This window comes from Alosa pseudoharengus, unplaced genomic scaffold (genome assembly GCF_046254945.1).
Source record: "Alosa pseudoharengus isolate Yale_2024_CS ecotype anadromous, Long Island Sound unplaced genomic scaffold, YU_APseudo_1.1 YU_APseudo_1.1_scf_1, whole genome shotgun sequence".
NCBI lineage: Eukaryota > Metazoa > Chordata > Actinopteri > Clupeiformes > Clupeidae > Alosa > Alosa pseudoharengus.
Genome location: NW_027468564.1, coordinates 19,367,587 through 19,387,582, shown reverse-complemented (window position 1 = coordinate 19,387,582; position 19,996 = coordinate 19,367,587). Strand labels below are relative to the sequence as shown.

The following is a 19,996-nucleotide window of genomic DNA, read 5'->3' as shown; positions in this document are numbered from 1 at the left end:
ACTTGCAAAATGCAAGGGACATGAATCAGCACGAACATTAACGGACAGCTGCTTCCGTTGACCGATTAGAATCTAGTTATCATGCTGTCAACTAAAGCAGACATCAGTATACCGGGCATGACTATTCAATTTGCGTCATAGACTGATGGTTTCGATTGTGGATGCGCTCTTTAAAGTTAATAGCAGCCTCCTCACATTCCCTATTATTTTGGATTTAAAACATACACCAGTGCATTATATTAGGCTACAATTTAAATGGACATTTTAAAAGCTGTCCATCTAGGCTACAGTGAAAACACATTATCTTTTGGCTATTTTGCAAAAGCCTCTTGTTCTGATATTTATTCATTTCACATTCTTACAACAATATAGCTTGTCACAACATCAATACAGCCTATCCCCAAACTATCGGATGCGCATTAAAACTTTATCTTTTAGGTAACTTTCCATGCTGATGGTGCTCAAAATGTAACACAGCTGTGTTCAAAGCAGGATGAGGAAAATCTGTTGTGTGTTTGTACAAAACTGAGCGAGAATTTATAGCTTTGAAAATATTATAACATTATAACATTGTTTTCACGTAACACACACTCACACACACACATACACAAACAAAACACACACAGATGGTGATTCATTGGAGGCTTGTCCTTAATGACAAAAGTTCCAGCTGAACAACAGCATAGCTGATGAAGTATAATTACTTCACATCCACACCCATACACATGCAACCAGAGGTTTGAGAGATTAGTAATCAGGTCAGAACTGTTTTTTTTTTTTTTTTTAGTGTGTCATGGTTGTCTCATGAAAAGGTAAGATAGCTGACGCTGCAGGTCTATTTAGATTGTATTACTACGCACTTCATACAAGCATTACCCCATTTCCCTCAATATATTGCACACATATGAGGCTATATATTGTACATGCACACACACTCACACAACCTCTTTCCTATACTGTGTACACATAAGAAAAACAAGGAAAGGAAAAAAGTAAATAGGTGAATTGACAATGTCTGTGCTGCCAAGGTACTCCAACGGCTATGTATTTAACTGACCCCTGACATCACTGATTTCAGTGGCAGTCCATCCACACAGATTCAACAAATGTGGTCGTCCTTTGGTGCTTGATACTGTAGTTTGCTTGTTGGCTCAGGTATTGGACAAACATACTATACATACTAGAGACTTAGGGCGAATTGATCATGCGATTGCATTTTTGTTTGAATTCAAAAGACTTTGGTTATGATTCGGCCTCCCGTTCACAGTTCAGTGTGATAAATGACACATGGAAATGGAGATAAATGATATATGACACAACATCACGGTAACACTAAAGGTGACAAAGCTTTATTTTATTTTATAATGGATTATTTCATTCAGGCTTCGCCCTGGGCAGCACCATCGAGTCTAAGACCAAAGGCATCTGGATGTGGTGTGTATCTCACCCCTATTCACCAGGTGAGCAAATCTAGTTATTAATCTATACGTCTACTTATTTACTGAATTTGTTTGTTGACATGCTTTTTATTTGTCATTTATTTTTCTCAGGTTTTAAAATAGTACATGACAATCGGCCAGTAAGAATGTCAAGAAAGACCATAGACTGTATAGAGTATTACAGGATGCTGTTTGTTACTACTGCTTTGTGTTTCCATTGGAATTCTGTTACCACACTGCACTTCTCTTCCAAACACACACAAACATTGTATATGCTCTAGAATCTGTGGTAAATACAGTGGTCAATCAATGTATTTACAGTTACTATTATTAACTGTTGTCATTATGGTGACCATGTGTAACAGGGGAAGTAGAATGCTGTGACAATGGGGTGAATTCTGTTTCATGTTCTTATAAGTCAGTTTTCAGTTAAGTCAGTTTTTTTTTTAAAGTGCATTTAACATGCACAGAGAGCAACCCAAAGCGCTCCACAAACAAGACACATAACAAAAAGACAAATGATGCCAGATGGAGCGGCGTAGTCACCAGTGTGCCCGTGACATCAAGACATGACAAATACATTTAAAAAATAACAAACACAAAAGATGCCAGACGGAGCGGCGTAGTCGCCAGCATACCCGTGACACCAAGACATACAAAAAACAAATTAACAAATAAAAAGTAAAAAGAAAATCAATTTCAAAGCAAAAATCAGAGCCCTATTTGGTTATTAAGTGATGATGCAATAATGGAATTATAAATAACTTTACGGTTCAATGGCTTTCAGAGTCTCTTTTTTCACAGTCTCTTTTTTCTCTTTAGACAGTGTTTTTTTTTTTTTTTTCGCAAAAAAATCCTATTTTTCACGGAAGCCTGGACTTTACCCTTGATTGTATCATCTGGCTGCACAGTAGTTAGTTTGTTGAAGTTAAGCCATTTTGTTTTACTCTCACTAAAATGGAGATGATGGTAACAAGGTTTATAAGTTGTGAAAACCGGCTGGCTGAGCTGGTAAACGTTTGTTGACGCAAAAGCTGTTGGGCCTGTGACGTTGAACCTAATAGGGCTCTGGTTATATCTATTAATAATCTGTAAAGTCCAACACCCACTAGCAGCGACATTCACACCTATGGATTTCACGCTCAAGAGGTGAGGTGTGCTCCTCTAGAATATTTAGTGGTGAATCACTGTCAGTGCATGATCTTGTTTGATTTCATGTAACCACACTGTGTGTCACGGCAGCTACTATTTTTGTTAGTGTCACTATGGTTACCATGTGAAGTAACAAGGAAAGTAGAATGCTGTGACAATGGGGTGAATTCTGTTTCAGGACACACACTGGTGCTGCTAGACACTGAAGGACTTGGTGATGTCGACAAGGTGAGGACAGTAACATTGAGGACAGTGTTGCACTATATACAGTTCATACTAAGAAGTTACACTGAGTATGATGTTTATTGCACTGGTATGAAGAAAGTAAATGTTACCATATTTTCCGGACAATAAGTCGCTCCGGAGTATAAATCAAAAATTGTGTCATGAAGAGGAAAAAAAAACATATATAAGTCACACTGGACTATGTCACATTTATTTAGAAATGTATTTCACGAAATCCAAGACCAAGAACAGATATTTAATCTGGCAAGTTATTCAACTACACATTAGCACACAGAACAGGCTGAATAAGTGTCTGGTAGCTATGTTAACATGAAACAGTTTTTCAGGTACCCTATTTAGCCAGCTTAGTGACAAGGGAGCTTGGTGACAAAGAAATTAAAATGTCAGTTCCTGGTTGCACAGTTGTATGTGATGTCTCCTTTCTGCCAGATGTGGAATATTAACGATGACTAGATGTTTGTTTGCTTACCCTCGTTTGAACTGCCGTTGTCCTTTGTGTAATTTGTTAGCCGGATGCTAGCAATTAGCGAATGCTAGCGGTTGGCTGTGTTGAACATCGGCCTGGGAAGCTGAATAGGCTGAATTAACATGACAAGCCAGCGTGTCACAAGCCTAGAGCACCCTCTCGCAGCTGTAGACGGTCATGTTACCTTGGTTTGTGCAGAGATTCATGTCAGTCAGCAGGAATTAACATTTAACAACATGTTATATATCAAAATATATATAATTTAAGTCGCACCTGACTATAAGTCACAGGACCAGCCAAACTATGAAAAAAAGTGTGACTTTTATTCTGGAAAACACGGTAGTTTTATTCAGTGTATTCAGTGACATGGCTCAAATGTATTTAAGTATAGTAAGATACAGAATAAATGAATGAGTGCACAACCAGGGGTGTGTTTTGATTCCGAAACCCACCGTTTTGCGTCTGTGTCACTTTGGATAAAATCATGTGTTGAATACCAGTCACTTTTTTTACATTAAAATGACATGAAATTGCACTATTATTCAAGAGTATTTTATCTCACTACAGTAAATTGCATAAATACACAACCAAATTAATGTTTCTCATTAAAATGTCATCTTGACAATCATAGGGCGACTCGAAGAATGACGCCTGGATCTTCTGCCTGGCTGTGTTGCTCAGTAGCACCATGGTCTACAACAGCAGAGGCACCATCGACAACCAGGCTATAGAGAAACTCCAGTATCCTTCCGTTAATATCTCTCTCTCTCTCTCTCTCCACACATTCACAGCCCTAGCAGTTTTTTTTTTACATATTGAACATCACACACACACACACACTCACATTGTCATTGTCCTCAATGACATTAGTATCCTGATACAACAAAAAAATGAATGTGATGTATTGCCAAATCGATATTTTGTCTTGCTCATAACACACACACACACGCACGAATAAAAGTTATTGCAGCCAATTTCCTCAGCCAATCACAGTTACGTGACAGAGCTGACCGATCAGATCCAGGTAAAGTCTGCAGGGGCCAGTAAACAGGACGACGAAGAGTTTCCAGAAGACAGCGAGTTTGTCCGCTTCTTTCCTGGTTTTGTTTGGGCAGTTCGGGACTTCACTCTGGAGAGGAAGATTGATGGTCGCGACGTGAGTGAAGATGACTACCTCGACTTTGCCCTGCAGTTGAAAAAGGGTTAGTGAAAAATGAAAATAGCTTATTATTTTTTCACTCATCTAGATAACATGAAAAGAAAATACACATTAAAATAAAAAAATAAAAAACATTTAATGTTGTTTTAGCTTAGTTGTATCATAATATTCTTCTCTATGCTTGTTTTAGTTGAACATTTGTCAAATGTAAGATGTAAAGTTTAGACGACATTGAGAGTCTGGATCTGGATCCACAGGTTTGAATCCCAAGGTGGTGACCTACAACCTCCCGAGGCAGTGCATCCGAAGCTTCTTTCCGACCCGGAAGTGCTTCACCTTCCCGTTCCCGACGGCAGCAAACAACATGACACACCTGGACTCCATGGCTGAGGCCGACCTGGACCCGGACTTCCTGAAAGTGGCTGACCGTTTCTGCACCTACATATTCGCAGAGAGCCGCGTGAAGACCGTACAGGGAGGTCATAAGGTCACCGGCAGCCGTGAGTCACAGAGCTTTCTTTGTATTGTGTTTCAAACTGGCAGATATTGTCCATATTTATGTCTGGTCTCTTATATTGTCCATATTTATTGCTGGTCGCTAGATTTTAATCCTGCACTGTTGCATCATTGGACTTGTTTGCACTACCACTAGGGCTGGGCGATAAAACGATAGCGATATGTATCGCAAGACATGTAACCGATATCAATAAAAAAATACGTTCGATAGAACATTCGATAATTAAAAGCAACACACACCTCCCGCCTTACGTTGTCTATAAATAAATAGGCTACATATAGCTTGCATTGTAGTATGTGCAACTCTACCAGAGTAGGCGATAGAAGTAGGCCTACCTCAACACAGACTCTCAGTGAGTCCTTGCCCTGTGCACTCTCTCTCTGTCTCTCCCTCTCAACAGGCGCATCCCTCCTCAGCATACACATATAATCCAAACATTCACAATCATGCAAGACACTGGCTAAATTGCTATTAAATTCGGTTAGCATCATTAGCACGCTGCACAAATTTGTTCAAAACTTTTGCATTCAAATTGACTGCTAAATTCTAATAATCCCAACGCGATGCAAATGGAAAAGTATTTTCCAAGACTCAACGGGCCTGTCCCAAGGAGAAAAAGTATTCACGTGGGGAAACTGAACCGTCTAACCAGTAGACTATGATAAACTAGCAAATTAAGCTACTTTGTTTACAATATTTCCAGGCTTCAACCAGTGCTGCTTATCATTCAGACTTAAGTGCACATTTATTTTATGTGAGTTTTTTTCATGATTATGTTGCTATTTCTTTTCCCTGTTTGCTTTGATTGATAACTGTGGTGATTAAAATCAGAGGAAGGTTAAGTTTAAAATAAAAGTGTTTAAATTGAACTTTTTTCCCCCTTCTGGTCCTTAGGCCTATCTGAAATAGATTTTTTTTAAAAATCAATAATTATCCATATCGACTGATATGAAATATTTATATCGTGATACAGTTTTCAGCCATATCGCCCAGCCCTAACTACCACCATGACCCACACCTCATTGAGCACCTTACCACTGCATACTGAAACACTGGGTCAGTCCCTGCCCTGTCACTCACTGCAAGCGCCTCATGCTTATACATCCTTAGTACATTCATGTAGATCCTTGTTTTGTTTTCATGTGGATTTGTTATTTTTATCATCCTTTTATGTTGGAGTGTATGTTGTGTGTGATGTCTTAAACTACTGGGACCTTGAATTTCCCTCTGGGATCAATAAAGACTCTATCTATCTATCTATCTATCTATCTAAATGGTATCAAACGAAGAGTTAAATAGATGTAGAGGGGGAAATATGAAGGAAAAGGATAACATGGATGGATGGAAATTTGGTCATGCTTAATTCTGATACAATGCACCTAATGAATACACAATAGCACATAGTTATAATGTAAATATGTTACTAACCCTATTCATGTTTGACTGATATGTCTTTCAAAGTGCAAATACATGAAACGACTTTACTCTCAAGGCTTAAAATGTTATTATCATACTACTATTTACAATAATGTGAAATCAATGTTCTAATTTTACTTATACCCTGATTCCGCATCTTGGATTTGAAATCCAGATTGAATGATTTGCTCATTGTCTGTAGGGTTCAGCCATCTTGTGAAGATCTACGTGGAGACCATCAACAGTGGCAAGGTTCCCTGTCTGGAGAACGCAGTGGTTGCCATGGCGGAGATCGAGAACCAGTCGGCTGTGAATGAGGGCTTCCGGCTCTATGTGCAGGGCATGGAGAACCTGAAGAAGAACTTCCCCGTTGATCTCGAACCTCTCTCGGCGGAACACCAACGCCTCTCAGCCTTGGCAACGCAGGAGTTCCTGAAACGTTCCTTCAAGGACACAGAGGGGAAGTACATGACACAGCTGCAGGTGAGTTTGGAGCCGTTAGAAAAAAAAGCCCTTTTTTTTTAATCAATCTGCAAACAAAAGTTGTAGGCCTGGCCTGCAGTGTTTTGTTTGTTAGTTTGTGTATTTCTTTTGTTTATTGAATTGTTTGTTTTAATTTGTTTGCTACATTCACATATATTTTGTTGCTTTGTTTGTGTATTTAGTTTGCTTATTTGTTTGTTGCATTCACATATAGAATACTGCATTAGAAGACTGCATTTATTTGAAAACTTAAAATAAGAATTGTGAAAAGCGTTTGTTTTTTGTTCCTGCATTTACATTTATATGTATTTTATTAAACTATGGTGTACTATACAAGGATAGATCAATACATGTGATACTAGATATCAAACCCATGATCTTAATGATGATCTGCAGATCCACAGGTTTTATAGATGTTCCAGATGTACAATTAAGCTCACAATTAATCATATGCATGGCAAATTATTTATGAAAATTCATTCAAATGGTGGATATTGCATTTTGGAACCAAACTCTTCATTTATTCATGCATTTTATCCAAAGACTTAAGCACTAGAAATAATGAAGTGGCAGTGGCAAACATAACTGAGACCATAATAAGTTATTTCTCGTTCCTAAGTTACACAAATGGTTTGCCTAAACTGACAATTCAATTCGCTCGCTTTGAAAGTTGAACCAAGTTCAACGCTAGCACTGCCACTGTTCCGCTGCTGAACCATACAGAACAATAGGAAACCTGCCGCTTGCTGCTGGTCAGTGTGATCCCAGCCCTAATATAGGTTTTCATCCGTACACGTGGTACTGGATACCTAACACATGATCTTTATAATGATGTTGATAAACACAGGTTTATAGATATTTCAGATGTACAACTAAGCTCATAATAACTAATCATATCCATACCAAATTACATGTAATGTGAGATTTAATGTTATCTTGTGTTTGACAAAACACACATAAATATCTTTTGTTTAGTTGTTTGTGGTTGTTGTTTTTTTTATTCATACCTCTAGCACAGTGACTCATTGTTTTATTTGGGGGTTTTTGTTCCAATGTATGAATTGCCAAGATGGATTCCAATGTCTAATTGGAATGGTGTACAACAAACACACACTGTTGCACTGTATATTCTGGTAGCCATGTTGCTTTGCTGTGGTTGAACATGTGACTGAATACTGTGCAAATTCAATGTATTATTTGTCTAAGATGTGCAATTTGTGCTGCACAGCGAACATAAAAACACATAGCAGAAATGAAACATACAAGAACAGAGCACACAACAGTTGACATACTTGACAGCTTGTAAGAACACCCAGTATAATGCCAAGTTAGTAAGTTAATTAAATTACTGTTTTATACTCTGGTAGCTATTGGCTGTGGCTGTATGTATTGGTGTCGTGTTGCATTGATTGAACATGTGTGCTGTGGCTCCCCCTCTGACAGGAGAAAGTGGCAAAGCTCTATGATCAGCTGATCAATGACAACATGGACGCCTCGGAGAAGCAGTGCCGGAATCTTCTATTTGATCTGTATGCGCAGATGGCTGCCAACATTCAGCAGGGCATCTATTCCAAGCCAGGCGGGTACGAGATCTACTGCCGCGACCGAGACGCCATGGTGGCCAAGTACCGGCAGCATGACAAGAAGGGCATGAAGGTGAGTGCCATGAGTGTGTGTGTGTGTGTGTGTGTGTGACTGTGTTTGTGTGTGTGACTGTGTGTGTGTGTGTGTATGTGTGTGACTGTGTGTGTGTGCATGTGTGTGTGTGTGTGTGTGCATCCTCTCTCACTGTTTTTCACTTTGTGTCGTCCCCAGGGGGAGGAGATGTTGGAAGGGTTTCTCCAGGAGAGGAGTGCCGAGGCCAACTCCATCATGAAGGCTGACGAGAAACTCACCGAGGCCGACAAACAGATGGCCGGTAAGATGTCCGCCACCATACCAAACACAGTCGGTTTCAGCCAATCAAAGAAACAATGTGACCCTAAGAGCCAATCAGAATAAGTCTATCAGCAAATACTTTTTCTTTAGTTGCATAGAGGTGTGAGCGGAGACTTTCTAATGAGGAAACACAGCACTTAAAGAATCCTCCATAGAAATGCATGGGGTTAGTTCATAACGCCTACACATATCCCGTCCCTTCCTATATGCCTCCCCATTCAGTTGAATAGGAAAATAGCTGCCCGATAACTTCCCAAAGTGCATTGCAAGATGGCTGTCGAGTGGGGAGACTTGCCTAAAAGGGATTTGGTGTGAATAATGTCAAAGTCCTTTTAGGCAAGTCCCTCCACTCGGCGGCCATATGGCAATGCTTTTTGGGCACTTATCGGGCATCTATTTCGGCAGAAATGCGCGTGCACAAGGCTTCACGACACCAATCTTGCTCCAGCGGCGAGATCACAACACATGATTGGCACTATGTCTTCACAACACACCACATGGTTGGCTCAATGTATTCACATGACAACATTTTACCGTGTAAAGGGCTCAACATGCTACAATTTTTTGGAGGTGCACGTCGAGCTACGGCGGAGGGGTCGGAGAGGGGTCTGCTGGGGTACGCCGTCGATTTGACGCAGAAGCATAAAACAGGCTGAAGGGGTGGGATATGTGTAGACAACTGCCATATTGGCGTTACAAACTAACCCCATGCATTTCTATGGAGGATTTTTGGAGTGCTGTGTCTCCTCATTAGAAAGTCTCTGCTAAAGTTAGATCGGCCATACTCTGGGTTGGACCATGTTGCCAAAACTAGTCAATACTGAATTGGGGGCTGTGAAAACAGATAGCCCTTTATTCATGGAAGTTTGAAAAGTTCTGGCCATAAAGTACAGGGAGATGAGGAACTCGGGGGAAGAGAAACCAGGAGATGAAGCCTTGTTTGCGTCTAATATGGTTTTAGTCCACAGTGTCTTGTGAATATTTTGCGCAAAAATTTACTGCTGGTCTCGCAAGGCTATGAGGACATTGACTATTTTGCATACATACAAACATACATGAACACTCATCCACATCCTTCATGGTTACAAGTAAACGATAGGACAGTTTTCCCTCCAAAACGCCTCTCTCATATGACCCTTTCCTTTCTCCCCCACCCTGACCCACACTCCTCCCCTCCCTCTTTGATTTTCTGGATCTCATTGATGCAACTCTGTGCACATCATCTCTCGCAATGCGGACGGATTCACCGACCTCCCCTAACTGAACACTTGCGACCCAAAACCCCAACTCTCAATCCTCCCCCCACCCCCTACCCCCACCCTCGCCACTACCCCCAGAGGCCCGTGAGCAGGCTGCGGTTCAGGAGCAGCAGGCCAAGGTGGCGGCACAGCGTCAAGAGGACCTGCAGCGTGCCCTGGAGGACGAGAAGCACAGCCAGGAGGAGCGCTTGAGACGCATGGAGGAGAAGATGGAGGAGGAGAAACGCCTCCAGCGTGAGGAGCTGGAACGTGCCCTGGAGAGCAAGCTGAAGGAGCGGCAGGAGATGATGGAGAAGGGCTTCAGGGACAAGGCCGAGATCATGAGTCAGGAGATCGAGCAGCTCAAGAGGGAGAAGGAGAAGGAGAAGGAGGCCGACCCGGGGTTCCTCAAGAAGTACCTCGTGCCTGCTGCCGAGATTGGCAAAGAGGTTCTGTCCACCTTCCTGCAGTACAAAATGTTGACAAGATTGTAATAGGTTCCCTGAAGATAGGGCAGTCATGTCAGAAACAGACCCGTCAGCAGAAAAGAACTGTTACATTCATTCACATTATTTAACAAACATCATTAATAAACTAGAAAATGCAATTCCAGGGAATTACCATTGCATGTAAATGCAAAAAAGCTGCTGTGTATAACATTATATTACTTACAGTATGATTATTCAGATTACACAGTCTTACAGTATTCTTGAAAACCACTTACTTGGTTAGATGTTAGCTTAGAGTATATGACAGTCAGTAAAAATAAATGGTCAATTCAATATTGATCAACATTATTTGTTTTAATACAGCAGAATGATACTCAGAATACACTAATGAACACTTACCAATGTAAGCTTGAAGTAAAAATCACAGTTGTGTATATACAGAACTTGATAATGCCAATCATATTATCCTAAGACAGATCTATTTATCAGTGGTAACTCTGAACTGGCAGCAACAGCTAGAGGCCTCAATTAATGGTATTAGGTCAAATTTGATGGTGATATATAGCCTACACTGAAGAATAAAAGAGTCAGCCCTTCAGATGATCAGTTTTAGACAGAACTTAGGTTAGAATCTTATTTTTCACACAGCACAGCTCAGGTCTAAAAAGAGAGGTCTAACAGCACAGCTATGTTTCACAGATGTTACAGCACAGGAATGATTCAAAGGTATGAATGGTTGACAAATATGATTCACAGGTATACATGTTTCATATAGTTAGTGAGTATAGTCCTCACACAACAATATAGTTCTCAGAATGTCTCAGTGTAGATCTCAGATAAGTCTCAGTATGGTTAAATGGTATGTGCACAGATATGGTTACATGTTTGTAAGAATGTATGTTAGTATGTTGCTAGCAACATTGTCAGAGATGTATGGTTGACAGGTGTGCACACAGACAGGCACACACATAATGTCATACATGGTCATCACCACTTGTCTGGTCTGGAACCTAAAAGACAAAAGCAAACAAGTTTAACAGTTATGCCAAAACAATTCAAGGAATGTCTGCAATTGTCCTAACAGTAGCCTATTCATGGCTTTCATAAGGTCCCTTTCCACAGGAGTATAATCAAGCACCAAATGCATTCATAATCTAGGTGCTTGATTGTATACACCTGTGGAAAGGGACCTGATGAAACCCATCAATAGACGAACTATGATAGCATACCGTGATAGTGTTTACTTAGGCTACGTAAGAATCAGGAGCTTAGAATGAAAACGTAGCCATGGCCTATTTGATACACAAACAAGCGGTAAACAACGTTACAAAGTTGGTAAAAATAAAAACAGGAGCATATTTGTTAGCTTTAACTAAAATGTGAACGGTGGAAGCTATAACGTTATGACCATCAACAATGAGTCACGTTATTCATGCCCTTCATGACACCCATGATGGGTTTCATCAGGTTCCTTCACACAGTATAATCAAGCACCAGTTGCATTCATAATCTATTCTTGGTGCTTGATTCTATATACCCGTGTAAAGTGACCTGATGTCGAATAAAATCAGAGCCATAGTAGGCCTATCTGTAGGCCTACTTACTTCTCTGGTTTACGTTAACATTCTAGTTAAAACGCTGCTGGTTAGTAGGCCTAATGAACAAATGTAACGTTAAATTTGATTGTCGTTAGCTATCGAAACCTACAGCTAATAGGTCACTGTAAAGTTGACAACATATTAACGTTGATTAACAGTGGGTTTCCTTACATAATACATATCAACGTAGCAAGGTGCTAACGTCAACTATTTCACTAACGTTAACGTTACCTAACATTATAACGTTAGTTTAGTTATGTGTGACCCATCATTTCATATATATAACGCTAACGTTACATAATGTTTGACGACATAAATTACTCAAATACCAAAAACCGGAACACTTACCTTGTCTGTAATTAGAGAAATGTGCCCCTGAAGGAGAGTTTTACAAAGTGACCACGGAACAGCAGGCGAAGACGTTCAGCAGATTCACAGCTCCAGCTTTAGCTCGCGTTCAGCTGTTGATTGCTTATTTCTTTCAGCTGCAGGATCACGTCATAATGCTAAAAGTTGCCGCCAAGGCGGTCAATGTTAAGTCAATGGGAATTTATTGCTCTTTTATCGTAAATATCTCAAAAAGTATAAAGTTTACAAATGTAAAAATTATATTGTACAATTGTCCGTTACAAGACCTTTGTAGGAGTGTTTGAATGACGTCAGACGGTTCAGTGGTTTTACTGTCATTAAACGTCGAATTTGGTCGGAAGAAGAATAATAATAAAAACAGATAAGAAGAACAGTGATAATAGTCCATTGCATTTACATGCAATGCAATAATAATAGATCACTAGTAGATGATTAATAAACAATAATAGATTAATGATTAACATAACATGATAAATGGATTTGTGAAGAATTGAGATATTAGAGCAGGGGTGGGCAAACTGCGGCCCGCGGGCCGGATCCGGCCCGCCAAGCACTTTCATCCGGCCCGCCAAGCATTTCATTTGGTTATCAGGCTGCTCGCTATTTTTTTTGCTGCGATAGAGACGACGTTGGTTAGCTTTACTGCAAACTGCTTTTCACTCTCCTTAGAGAACGTTTACAATGTCAATGTCAAAACATCATGTTAAATAGAGATAACATCATGTTAAACTAAGTTAACTCTTAGTTATCTCCTTTGCAGCAGATCTAACGTGAACATTATGCGATCCATTTAATTGGGAACGCGTCTGCACTCACGAGAGGGAGAGAGAGCCGCAGGTTCCAGCTGGCTTGTCATTGTTGATAATTGATATCTCCTTCTTATAAGAAACTTTTAGGAAAGGAAATCATGAAGGCAACAGTAGTTCCCACTACTGACCATTTAAAAAACTGTGAGAGGGCCCAGCCGTAGGTACAGCACTAGCCATAGCGGAGCAGGCAGAAGATCATTAAGAAATAAACGTGAATTAAAGTGACTGTCTTAAAGCGACAGTGCACAATTTATACATTTGTTAAACAGCATACAATTAGCAGTATTTTAAAGCAATTAATATTTTTAAAAGAAATACTTTTCATACTAAATTATAGGCTATAAAAATTTTTTTTTTAATGTGTGTGTCGTGTGTGTGGGGGGGGGGTTGTTGTGCGGCCCGCCGGCCAATTTTCAAAACCCAATGTGGCCCTTGAGCCAAAAAGTTTGCCAACCCCTGCATTAGAGTAACACGAGGGGGAGTTTATATACATACAGCGTTTACATGCCTACAGAAAGTGGTCAGCTGATCAAAAATGCGTAGAATGCCAAATGCCCTGGAGCACCTAGCATGTCTCTAAAGTAGGTTGCGTGCCTTTTTTGTTGTTATTGTCGTTTTTGTATTTAATTTCTGTCACATTTCAGGTCTCCAGATTTCGTAAAAAGTTCTAAAGGTTCTACATCTTTTTGTATTATCTATCTGAATGGTGTATTTTAAGTTGCATATCAATAAACATGTTGAACCTCAACATGAATTTCAGTGTATGTGTTTTTGTGACAAGTTTTTTTGGAGCAGCTTCTGTTTATCACATGTATCACCGCCGGTGTAGAAGAGATTTAGAGAATTGCATGTGGCTATCATTGGATTTTCTTTACCTTACAGTAGAAGAAAAAAGTATATAGTATAATTGGGTCAGAAGAATCCAGACCATTACAGAGATGACACAAAAAAGGAAGAAATAGGAGTTTGATTGGCTCTGGTTAAAGGTAAAGTGATTCTGATTGGCTCTAAGGAGAATAAAGGGGCTGGGATTTGACATTTATCCAACCGTAGAAGTTCTATGATTTACCCAGAAAACCATTGGCTGTTAAGAAGAACGAGGCGAGCTGTGATTGGACAAGTGTGTTGTTTTTCTCCTTCACAGAGGAGGCGCAGAAGATGGAGCTGCTGGAGCAGGAAAACAGGAAGGAGGAGGAGAAGTACCGACGGCTAGAGAGCCTCCTGGAGGAGGAGAAGAGGACTCACGAGGAGAACCTCAACCGTCTGAACGTGAGTGTGTATGTGTGTGAGTGTCTGCGTGTGTAAATGATTGCATCTTTAGAAACATTTTATTACTGAGATTCTAAATTGAGTGAATTTAGTGTTTTGTCTTTGTCTGTAAATATTGTCTCTACTTATTATTTCTCTAATTATTTCAACCACTAATTCCATACATAGTTGAAAACATTTAGCAGTCAATATCTTATGAATATATTTCCTTGTTTCTCCCCTTTCCTCACCCACCATCCTCCCTCCTCCTCCTCAGGAGAAGCTGAAGCAGGAGTATGCGCTGCTAGCGGGTGAGCAGGAGAGGGCGCTGGAGAGCAAGCTGGCGGAGCAGAAGCTGCTCCTCACCCAGGGCTTCCACCAGCAGGAGCAGGATCTGAGGGAGCAGATCCAGCAGCTGAAGAAGGAGCAGGCCCAGAGGGAGGCCGAGGAGGCGCGCCTGCAACAGGAGGAGGAGCGCCTGCAGAGGGAGCAGCAGCAGCAAGCCGCCCAGGCCACCATGCAGGTAGGAGTAGCAGGGATGTGATACCGACAGGAGGGGCAGAGGCACACCACCACATACTTTTAGAAGTTCAGTACCACCACAGACTTTTAGAAGTTTAGTACCACCACAGACTTTTAGAATCTCAGTACTGGCACCACAGACTTTTAGAAGTTCAATACCACCACCACAGACTTTTAGAAGTTCAGTACTGCCACCACAGACTTTAAGAAGTTCAGTACCATCACCACAGACTTTTAGAAGTTCAGTACTGCCACCACATACTTTTAGAAGTCCAGTAACACCAACATAGAATTTTTGAATTTCAGTAACATCTTCATAGACTTTTAGAAGTTCAGTACCACCACCACTGTAGACTTTAGAAGTTCAGTACCACCAACACTGTAGACTTTAGAAGTTTAGTAACCCCCTGAAGACTTTAGAAGTTCAGTACTGCCACCACTGTAGACTTTTAGAAGCTCAGTAAAACCACTGTAAAATAAAAAAAATAAAAAATAAATATGTTGTTCGCAAACAGAACGTGTCTCACTTTACTTAGAGCAAACAGTTACGTCAGGGGCGGAATGAGGCACTAAAATCCACCGGGAAAATTCTGACGGCACCGGCTACATCATATCAACATAAGCTAGCTTGCGCTAGTTTCTCCCTAGCAATAACGTCAATGCTTTAGCTCCGCTAACCTTTCTCTCTGCCTTCCATCCATGTGTAAAACAGCAAGCAACCACGCAAATCCGTCGACTAGTAATAGTTTTCCTCGAAATTGATCGCTTGTAGGGTCATGCCATTAGACGAGGGGCCGCTCATTTATCCCCTTACATTTCTGTAAATAGACTTGACCTGCAATCGGTTCATTGGATAAACCAGAGACACATTCCCAGGAGGCTTTGCTCCATTCTAGCCTAGGCCTACGTTAACAACAAACAAACAAATTAAATTGTCTTTTTTTTTATTTGTGACCATGAAAGTTCTGTAACGCCTGAATAAGACAAAAATGAATTAAGATAAAAAATTAAGGCTAGCCTACACAAAAATCAGCATGGGAGAGATGAGTGTGCAGGGCAGTGTTGGGGTAGTTACTCAAAAAAAGTAATCAGTTACTAGTTACTAGTTACTTCTGTAAATTGTAATGAGATTACTTTACTAGTTACTGGATTTGAAAAGTAACTTCACTACTTATTACTTTACTTTCCCGTTTCTTAATTTACTGTGTAGATACATGGACAAACATCACTTAGCCTGCCCACCAGTGTTGCCAACTCTCGCGAGACAAATAAGCAACTCTCACCTCAAAAAGAAGCCCAAAAGAAGCCCAATACCGCTTTAACCTGTCACAGCCTTAACAGCGCCTATTTGTATAATGAGTGAAACAATACTTTCCAAAGCCAAAACTATCATTTATTTTACATTGTATTAAAATATTTGCCCCGCAAATGTAACAACATAGGCTACACATTCGCACAAGTATGTGTGTGTGTGTGTGTGTGTGTGAGTGAGAGAGAGAGAGGTGTGTATGCTATTCCTGTGGTTTATTACGAATATGAATCAAACAGTAACAATAAAAAAAATCAACAATAAAAAAGTTGACCAATAGGCCTAACCCACATGGAAATTATTACCCCGGCTTGTATTTGGGGACCGGTCTTTATTTGTTCGAATCAAGATGCCCCTGGCTATTATCAGAGGCCCGGCTATAAATAGAGAATATAATCTCGGCCATAATTTGAGGATTTGTATGGCCATAGGATCTGCTGAGTGTTCAGGGTATAACCTACATTGAAGACAGGTATTTTTGTACTCCTGCATTTGTGAAAATAATTCCGTTCACACCTGATGATGAAAACAGCCATAGGTTCCGAACTCATTGATCAAACAGGTGACCAAATCAGAGATTCCAAACCAACAAGGGAACAGTGTGAAGCAATGCAAAACGTCGCAAAAGTTCGAAAAGATTTCGGTGTGTAGTCCTCGAACAGCTGTAGCGATTGTCTGGAAAAAGAATAATAGTTTTAGATGTGCAAACTGTTACACGGGAATCATATACGTAGGCCTACGGAAATTTTCATTCAGCTTTGCGCAAGAAATGCTGGTGAAACATGGAGTCGCATTTTCAAAGTCTCGCCTTTTTTCTCGCATTGACCTGACCCTTGTTCTGACTTAGACCTCTCCTTAAATTGATTATTGTGACTTCATTTGAGCAAAGTAAGAGTCTGCAACCCTCAAACACCCTCAAATATCATGCTAGAAAAGTTCCATCAGCGCTGGCGCTCGTTTAGCATGGTTGATGTGCGCAAAGGTTTGTCCTGACCATGCACGGCATTTCAGAATGTCATTTCAAGACAGCTCGTTTACCTGGAAAAGTCGGAATACTATGACGTCTTTTGCCGGGATGGAGAACAACTCCAGTCCACGCAGAGCAGAACAAGGAGGTAGTTATATGAACTCTTATTAGCCCGCGCTGCCATCCTCAGAGAATTTACAGCGAATTGCATGGGCAGCCCCTTTGACAGCACGTCAGTCCATAATTCTTTGAATTCGCCTTACTGTCACTTAATGTCACGATGTAGGCAAACGACCATGCATGGAAATAAATGGGTTAGACAGTACAACAGGTTGTTCAAATGAAAATTTTAGGCTATGGTATATGGGCGATTGATTAGGATAGGCCTATGCGAAAATCGGAATAGCTGTTAATTTAACCTACACTATGAAGTGTTTTACAAATAAATAATAAAACATCCAGAAACAGATTTTCTATTAACTCTGCGCTCATTATGTGTATGATAGAAATTTCATACAAACTAAATTGGAGTCGATTAAGCAAAGTTATTGCAGAGTTTAAGGACATCATAAGCACAACACGATGATGAAACGTCTCGAAAATCGCCTCTGATTATCACACACATCACAGTCTACCCTGATAGCATAGGCCATATAGGCGAAATCTTAGCTGAATGAGGGATATAGGCTAGTCGGCGCAGCGGGCTGTATTGTCTCACTGGATTCACTCATACAGGCTCAGACGAAACATGTGTCGCCCGACCCATCAGTTTGCGCGTTGTATGGGCAATCTAGAAGTCAGGGAGAGGACCAAGCAAACAGCTTCGAAAACCTCACAAACAAACTATGCCTGGAAATGTTCCAGTCAATTGAAATGTAAAAAAAACCGAGTCGCGTATTATTATTTTTTTTAAGCAACCACGTTTTCAAAAACAAGCCCAAAAAACCGCAACCGGCGACTCCACATTTTTCCAAGCGACTTTCTGTAAAAACAAGCCCAAAGTCGCGTATTATAAGCGGACTTGGCAACTATGGCAAAGATTCTAGAGCGTAGTCAAGCACACACACAAGCAGCACGGCATGCACACACCACCTACTGTAAACAGATCAGAACTTTAGCCTACACCAAGGCATGGGTAACGCCGAAAAGCGCGTTCCTATAGTCTAGTAAAGTAGTGTAGTTACCAATATTTTTAGTGTAATGCGTTACTTTACTTCGTTACCCAAAAAAGTAATATCGTTACTGTAATCCGTTACTTTGTAACTCGTTACCCCCAACACTGGTGCAGGGTAACCATGAATGACATGTAGACAGTGAGCGAGTGGTATAGATATTGGTTGGACTTCTTTGAACTCTGAAGTGTAGATCTCGGAGATTTTCGCGGACAATTTTAAATGCATTTCTCATGTACGAATCACGGCCGCGATAATAGCTCTGAAGGCCGGCCCGCACCTCGGCCGTCCGACCGGGAAAACTCCCGACTGTCCCGATTGCCACTCCGCCCCTGAGTTACGTCTTACAATGTCCTATATTTAGTCTATACTTCTTTATGCCTGCCTATGATGTTTTATACTGGTATGGACATTTTTACACTTTACTTAAAGCAAGCAAAAACATGCTGTCACATTAAAAATGATTATAAGGTATCATTCCATCTTGTGAAATCACTAAGCATAAGTTGTATAATGCATTAGCACAGTGCCAAGGATGTGTATTTATGAGTAGGTAGGGTTGGAGGTATAATGCATTACACAAAATGACCTGAGATTTTTTTTCCACAATGATATAATCTGGTTACCATTAGTTACAATTCATTAAAGCAACAGTTCATAATGCATTATGAAGATTGCTATAGAATTGTATGCTTGTTTGTAAACTATTGTAATTATTATTATTATAATGACTTATGATCACATTATAATGTTTTCATAGAAAGTGTTACCAACAAAACACTGTGTGGAGTTTCTCTGGGTGTTTTGTTTTGTCCTTGAATTAAAAATATAATGTACCTAGTTTTAGACAAAAGCATCTGCTAAGACATTTGAATATACATACTGCATAAACATAAATAAACACAATGTGCAACTGCTGACTTCACATTTAAATGTGTTGATGTCGTCACTGCAGGTCTTAGGCAACACCCTGGAGACATACTACAACTACAAGCATAAGAAAGAGGATCGTCGCCTTCAACAGGTCAGGGCCCAGAAGGAGAAATATACCTACAAGAACAGGTTGATGGCTGCGGCAAAGAAAGTCGGGATGGAGTCAAAGGTCACGGGAGTGCTGAAGGCCGGGGCAGCTGCACAGAAGGCCGGGGCAACTGAACAGAAGGCCGGGGCAACTGAACAGAAGACAGATTAAGATTTTGCCACCAGATATGTGGCATAGATTTCCAGTCACTTGTAGGCCTACTATATATATTATTTTACTCAACAGTCTTCATTACTGTTCAGGTGTACTGTTACTTCTAAGGTGGGAAGAGTTTTTTTTTTTTTGACAGCATCAGTAACTCGCTGATTTATTGAGCTAGAATTCTCAAATTTTTACAGAAAGCGAGTTTTCATATGGGTAAATAACATTTTGAATGGGAATTTTGAACTATCACACCTGACCCAGATGTGGCACAGTCTCTGATTTGACCCTTTTACACTTTTGGCTTTGAGTCACC

General features: G+C 40.4%; 1 protein-coding gene across 2 annotated transcripts in view; it reads left to right on the top strand.

Annotated features, from left to right (window-relative positions):
* The window catches only part of LOC143122593 (guanylate-binding protein 2-like), a 31,220-nt gene extending 11,431 nt beyond the window's left edge, over nucleotides 1-19,789 (top strand). The window contains exons 3-13 of one of the 2 annotated variants that reach the window (XM_076283387.1): nucleotides 1,383-1,460; nucleotides 2,770-2,819; nucleotides 3,935-4,044; nucleotides 4,297-4,505; nucleotides 4,720-4,962; nucleotides 6,598-6,878; nucleotides 8,322-8,534; nucleotides 8,694-8,796; nucleotides 14,424-14,548; nucleotides 14,805-15,050; nucleotides 19,453-19,789. In XM_076283387.1, coding sequence (XP_076139502.1) covers nucleotides 1,383-1,460; nucleotides 2,770-2,819; nucleotides 3,935-4,044; nucleotides 4,297-4,505; nucleotides 4,720-4,962; nucleotides 6,598-6,878; nucleotides 8,322-8,534; nucleotides 8,694-8,796; nucleotides 14,424-14,548; nucleotides 14,805-15,050; nucleotides 19,453-19,689 — 1,895 coding nt within the window. In that variant the 3' untranslated portion in view covers nucleotides 19,690-19,789. The other variant, XM_076283390.1, reaches the window with a different exon arrangement.
* The last annotated feature ends 207 nt before the right edge of the window (nucleotides 19,790-19,996 follow it).